Below are 5,645 nucleotides of genomic sequence, written 5' to 3' on the forward strand. Positions count from 1 at the left end.
TACCCACTGAGACGGGCTGCTAGATACCCTTCAATACCCACTGAGACGGGCTGCTAGATACCCTTCAATACCCACTGAGACCGGTTGTTAGATCCCTTTCATTTCCCACTGAGACGGGCTAGCTAGGTACCCTTCAATACCCACTGAGACGGGCTAGCTAGATACCCTTCAATACCCACTGAGACGGGCTAGCTGGGTACCCTTCAATACCCACTGAGACGGGCTAGCTGGATACCCTTCAATACCCACTGAGACGGGCTAGCTAGATACCCTTCAATACCCACTGAGACGGGCTAGCTGGGTACCCTTCAATACCCACTGAGACGGCTAGCTAGATATCCTTCAATACCCACTGAGACAGGCTAGGTAGATACCCTTCAATACCCACTGAGACGGGCTAGGAAGATACCCTTTAATACCCACTGAGACTGGCAAGCTAGATACTTCCATAACCTCTGACGCACTAACTAGATACCCTTCAATACCCACTGAGACCGGTTGCTAGATCCCTTTCATTTCCCACTGAGACAGGCTAGCTAGATACCCTTCAATACCCACTGAGACGGGCTAGGAAGATACCCTTCAATACCCACTGAGACTGGCTAGCTAGATACTTCCATAACCTCTGACGCACTAACTAGATACCCTTCAATCCCCACTGAGACCGGTTGCTAGATCCCTTTCATTTCCCACTGAGACAGGCTATTTAGATACTTCCATAACCATTGAGATGCGCTAGCTAGATACCCTTCAATACCCACTGAGACGGGCTAGCAAGATCCCCTTCAATACCCACTGATACAGTATAGCAAGATACCCTTCAATACCCACTGATACAGTATAGCAAGATACCCTTAAATACCCACTGATACAGTATAGCAAGATACCCTTCAATACCCACTGAGACGGGCTAGCAAGATCCCCTTCAATACCCACTGATACAGTATAGCAAGATACCCTTCAATACCCACTGATACAGTATAGCAAGATACCCTTCAATACCCACTGATACAGTATAGCAAGATACCCTTCAATACCCACTGATACAGTATAGCAAGATACCCTTCAATACCCACTGAGAAGGGCTAGCTAGATACCCTTCAATACCCACTGAGACAGGCTAGCTAGATACCCTTCAATACCCACTGAGACCGGTTGCTAGATCCCTTTCATTTCCCACTGAGACGGGCTAGCTAGATACCCTTCAATATCAATACCCACTGAGACGGGCTAGCTAGATACTTCCATACCCACTGAGACGGGCTAGCTGGGTACCCTTCAATACCCACTGAGACCGGTTGCTAGATCCCTTTCATTTCCCACTGAGACGGGCTAGCTAGATACCCTTCAATACCCACTGAGACCGGTTGCTAGATCCCCTTCAATACCCACTGAGACGGTAAAGCTAGATACCCTTCAATACCCACTGAGACGCTAGATACCCTTCAATACCCACTGAGACGCTAGCTAGATACCCTTCAATACCCACTGAGACGGTAAAGCTAGATACCCTTCAATACCCACTGAGACGGTAAAGCTAGATACCCTTCAATACCCACTGAGACCGGTTGCTAGATACCCTTCAATACCCACTGAGACGGTAAAGCTAGATACCCTTCAATACCCACTGAGACGCTAGCTAGATACCCTTCAATACCCACTGAGACGGTAAAGCTAGATACCCTTCAATACCCACTGAGACGGTAAAGCTAGATACCCTTCAATACCCACTGAGACGGTAAAGCTAGATACCCTTCAATACCCACTGAGACCGGTTGCTAGATCCCCTTCAATACCCACTGAGACGGGCTAGGAAGATACCCTTCAATACCCACTGAGACTGGCTAGCTAGATACTTCCATAACCTCTGACACACTAGCTAGATCCCCTTCAATACCCACTGAGACGGTAAAGCTAGATACCCTTCAATACCCACTGAGACGGGCTAGGAAGATACCCTTCATTTCCCACTGAGACAGGCTGCTAGATACCCTTCAATACCCACTGAGACGGGCTAACTAGATACCCTTCAATACCCACTGAGACGGGCTGCTAGATACCCTTCAATACCCACTGAGACCGGTTGCTAGATCCCCTTCAATACCCACTGAGACGGGCTAGGAAGATACCCTTCAATACCCACTGAGACTGGCTAGCTAGATACTTCCATAACCTCTGACACACTAGCTAGATATCCTTCAATACCCACTGAGACGGGCTAGCTAGATACCCTTCAATACCCATTGAGACGGGCTGCTAGATACCCTTCAATACCCACTGAGACCGGTTGCTAGATCCCCTTCAATACCCACTGAGACGGTAAAGCTAGATACCCTTCAATACCCACTGAGACCGGTTGCTAGATCCCCTTCAATACCCACTGAGACTGGTTGCTAGATACCCTTCAATACCCACTGAGACCGGTTGCTAGATACCCTTCAATACCCACTGAGACGGGCTAGCTAGATACCCTTCAATACCCACTGAGACGGGCTAGCTAGATACCCTTCAATACCCACTGATACAGTATAGCTAGATACCCTTCAATACCCACTGAGACGGACTAGCTAGATACCCTTCAATACCCACTGAGACGGGCTAGCTAGATACCCTTCAATACCCACTGAGAAGGGCTAGGAAGATACCCTTCAATACCCACTGAGACCGGTTGCTAGATACCCTTCAATACCCCACTGAGACAGGCTGCTAGATACCCTTCAATACCCACTGAGACGGTAAAGCTGGATACCCTTCAATACCCACTGAGACGGTAAAGCTGGATACCCTTCAATACCCACTGAGACGGGCTAGCTGGATACCCTTCAATACCCACTGAGACGGGCTAGCTAGATACCCTTCAATACCCACTGACCCTCCTACTTCCTCTTCCCTCCTCTCCTGCTCTCTCCTCCTCCCTCCTGCTCTCTCCTCCTCCCTCCTGCTCCCTCCTCTTCTCCTCCTCCTCCTCCTCCCTATCCTGCTCCCTCCTCTCCTGCTCTCTCCTCCTCCCTCCTCCTCCTTCCTGCTCCTCCTCTCCTCCTCCTCCCTCCTGCTCCCTCCTCTCCTGCTCTCTCTTTCTCCCTCCTCTCCTGCTCTCTCTTCCTCCCTCCTCTCCTGCTCCCTCCTCTCTCCTCCTCCTCCTCCTCTCCTGCTCTCTCTTCCTCCCTCCTCCTTCCCTTCTGCTCCCTCCTCCCTCCTCTCCTCCTGTTCCTCCTCCTCCCTCCTGCTCCCTCCTCTCCTCCTCTCCTGCTCCCTCCTCCTCCCTCCTCCCTCCTCTCCTCCTCTCCTGCTCTCTCCTCCTCCTCCTCCTCCTCTCCTCCTCCCTCCTCTCCTCCTCCCGCCTGCTCCCTCCTCTCCTCCTCCCTCCTCCTCCTCCTCCTCCCGCCTACTCCCTCCTCTCCTCCTCCCTCCTCTCCTGCTCCCTCCTCTCCTCCTCCTCCCTTCTGCTCCCTCCTCTCCTGCTCTCTCTTCCTCCCTCCTCCTTCCCTTCTGCTCCCTCCTCCCTCCTCTCATCCTCTCCTGCTCCCTCCTCTCCTCCTCCTCCTCCCTCCTCTCCTCCTCTCCTGCTCTCTCCTCCTCCTCCTCCTCTCTCCTCCTCCTTCTCCTCTCTCCTCCTCCTCCTCCTCTCCTGCTCCCACCTCTCCTCTCCTGCTCCCTCCTCCTCCCTCCTCTCCTCCTCTCCTGCTCTCTCCTCCTCCTCCTCCTCTCTCCTCCTCCCCCTCCTCCTCCTCTCCTCCTCCCTCCTCTCCTCCTCCCGCCTACTCCCTCCTCTCCTCCTCCTCCTCCCGCCTGCTCCCTCCTCTCCTCCTCCCTCCTCTCCTGCTCCCTCCTCTCCTCCTCCTCCTGCTCCCTCCTCTCATCCTCTCCTGCTCCCTCCTCTCCTCCTCCTCCTCCTCCTCCCTCCTCCCTCCTCCCTCCTCTCCTCCTCTCTCCTCTCCTCCTCTCCTGCTCTCTCCTCCTCCTCCTCCTCCTCCTCTCTCCTCCTCCTTCTCCTCTCTCCTCTCTCCTCCTCCTCCTCCTCTCCTGCTCCCTCCTCTCCTCCTCTCCTGCTCCCTCCTCCTCCCTCCTCCCTCCTCTCCTCCTCTCCTGCTCTCTCCTCCTCCTCCTCCTCCTCTCTCCTCCTCCCGCCTCCTCCTCCTCTCCTCCTCCCTCCTCTCCTCCTCCCGCCTACTCCCTCCTCTCCTCCTCCTCCTCCCGCCTGCTCCCTCCTCTCCTCCTCCCTCCTCTCCTGCTCCCTCCTCTCCTCCTCCTCCTGCTCCCTCCTCTCATCCTCTCCTGCTCCCTCCTCTCCTCCTCCTCCTCCCTCCTCCCTCCTCTCCTCCTCTCTCCTCTCCTCCTCTCCTGCTCTCCTGCTCTCTCCTCCTCCTCCTTCTCCTCCTCCTTCTCCTCTCTCCTCTCTCCTCCTCCTCCTCCTCTCCTGCTCCCTCCTCTCCTCCTCTCCTGCTCCCTCCTCCTCCCTCCTCTCCTCCTCTCCTGCTCTCTCCTCCTCCTCCTCCTCCTCTCTCCTCCTCCTCCCCGCCTCCTCCTCCTCCCTCCTCTCCTCCTCCCGCCTGCTCCCTCCTCTCCTCCTCCTTCCTCCTCCTCCTCCTCCTCCCGCCTGCTCCCTCCTCTCCTCCTCCCTCCCTCCTGCTCCCTCCTCTCCTGCTCTCTCTTCCTCCCTCCTCCTTCCCTTCTGCTCCCTCCTCCCTCCTCTCCTCCTGTTCCTCCTCCTCCCTCCTGCTCCCTCCTCTCCTCCTCCTCCTCCCTCCTCCCTCCTCTCCTCCTCTCCTGCTCTCTCCTCCTCCTCCTCCTCTCTCCTCCTCCTTCTCCTCTCTCCTGCTCCCTCCTCCTCCCTCCTCCCTCCTCCCTCCACTCCTCCTCCTCCTCCTCCTCCTCCTCTCTCCTCCTCCCGCCTCTTCCTCCTCTCCTGCTCCCTCCCTCCTCCCTCCACTCCTCCTGTTCCTCCTCCTCTCCTCCTCCCTCCTCCCTCCTCCCCTCTAGCCCCACACAGCAACACACAGAGCCCTCATTGTGCTGACTACTATCCATGTGTCTGACATGCCAACATGAAAACTGATATTCTGACATCCCGCTAGACTTTAGACCTTCTCAGATGAATCAGAAGCTATTCCAGATATCACTCTGTTAGAGTTCCTTGGGTAATATTAGTATGTAAAGGTCTTTGTCTTCCTTAACGGTATGCCAGCTACCTGAAGCCCATGTTGACCCACAGTGGTCCTCCTCTCATCACTACCCTGCCGTCCTGCTGTGGTCCCCTGGCACGATGCCTCACCAGCCCTCAGGCCTACGAGGTGAGGACTGGACACTGGGCACAGTGTTCACAATCACACGCACACACATTCACGGACACACCACGCACACACAAAACAAACAAATGCTCGTACAGTGTACCCCACCTACTCTCATAATATTTACAAGCCCCTTGTCAAGTCAATTTAGATGTATTGAGTATGTACGGTATTTGTTTGTGTTAGCTGGGTAGGGAAGACGCTTTACAGTCAAAGAGGAACAAAGCAGGAGTTTCACATCATGTTATTGAATGAAATCAGCACCTGACTCATTCTCCTATTTGATGTGAAAAAAGTTAACCAGCTCAGTGTGCAGGACAGCAGGCTGACAGGTTGTTGTCCTACTGACAGGTTGTT

The 5,645-nt window shown here is 54.5% G+C and overlaps 1 protein-coding gene across 1 annotated transcript in view; it reads left to right on the plus strand.

Annotated features, from left to right (window-relative positions):
- LOC311117653 (sodium/hydrogen exchanger 7-like) overlaps positions 1-5,291 on the plus strand; it is a gene marked incomplete at both ends in the record, with an annotated part of 35,995 nt that extends 30,704 nt beyond the window's left edge. Inside the window, one exon of the mRNA XM_084192586.1 lies at positions 5,186-5,291. Within this exon, the coding sequence (XP_084048712.1) occupies positions 5,186-5,291 (106 nt within the window). The remainder of the gene's footprint in view (positions 1-5,185) is intronic.
- Between the last annotated feature and the right edge of the window lie 354 nt (positions 5,292-5,645).

Source organism: Coregonus lavaretus (genome assembly GCF_964263955.1).
Source record: "Coregonus lavaretus genome assembly, contig: HAP1_SCAFFOLD_3249, whole genome shotgun sequence".
NCBI lineage: Eukaryota > Metazoa > Chordata > Actinopteri > Salmoniformes > Salmonidae > Coregonus > Coregonus lavaretus.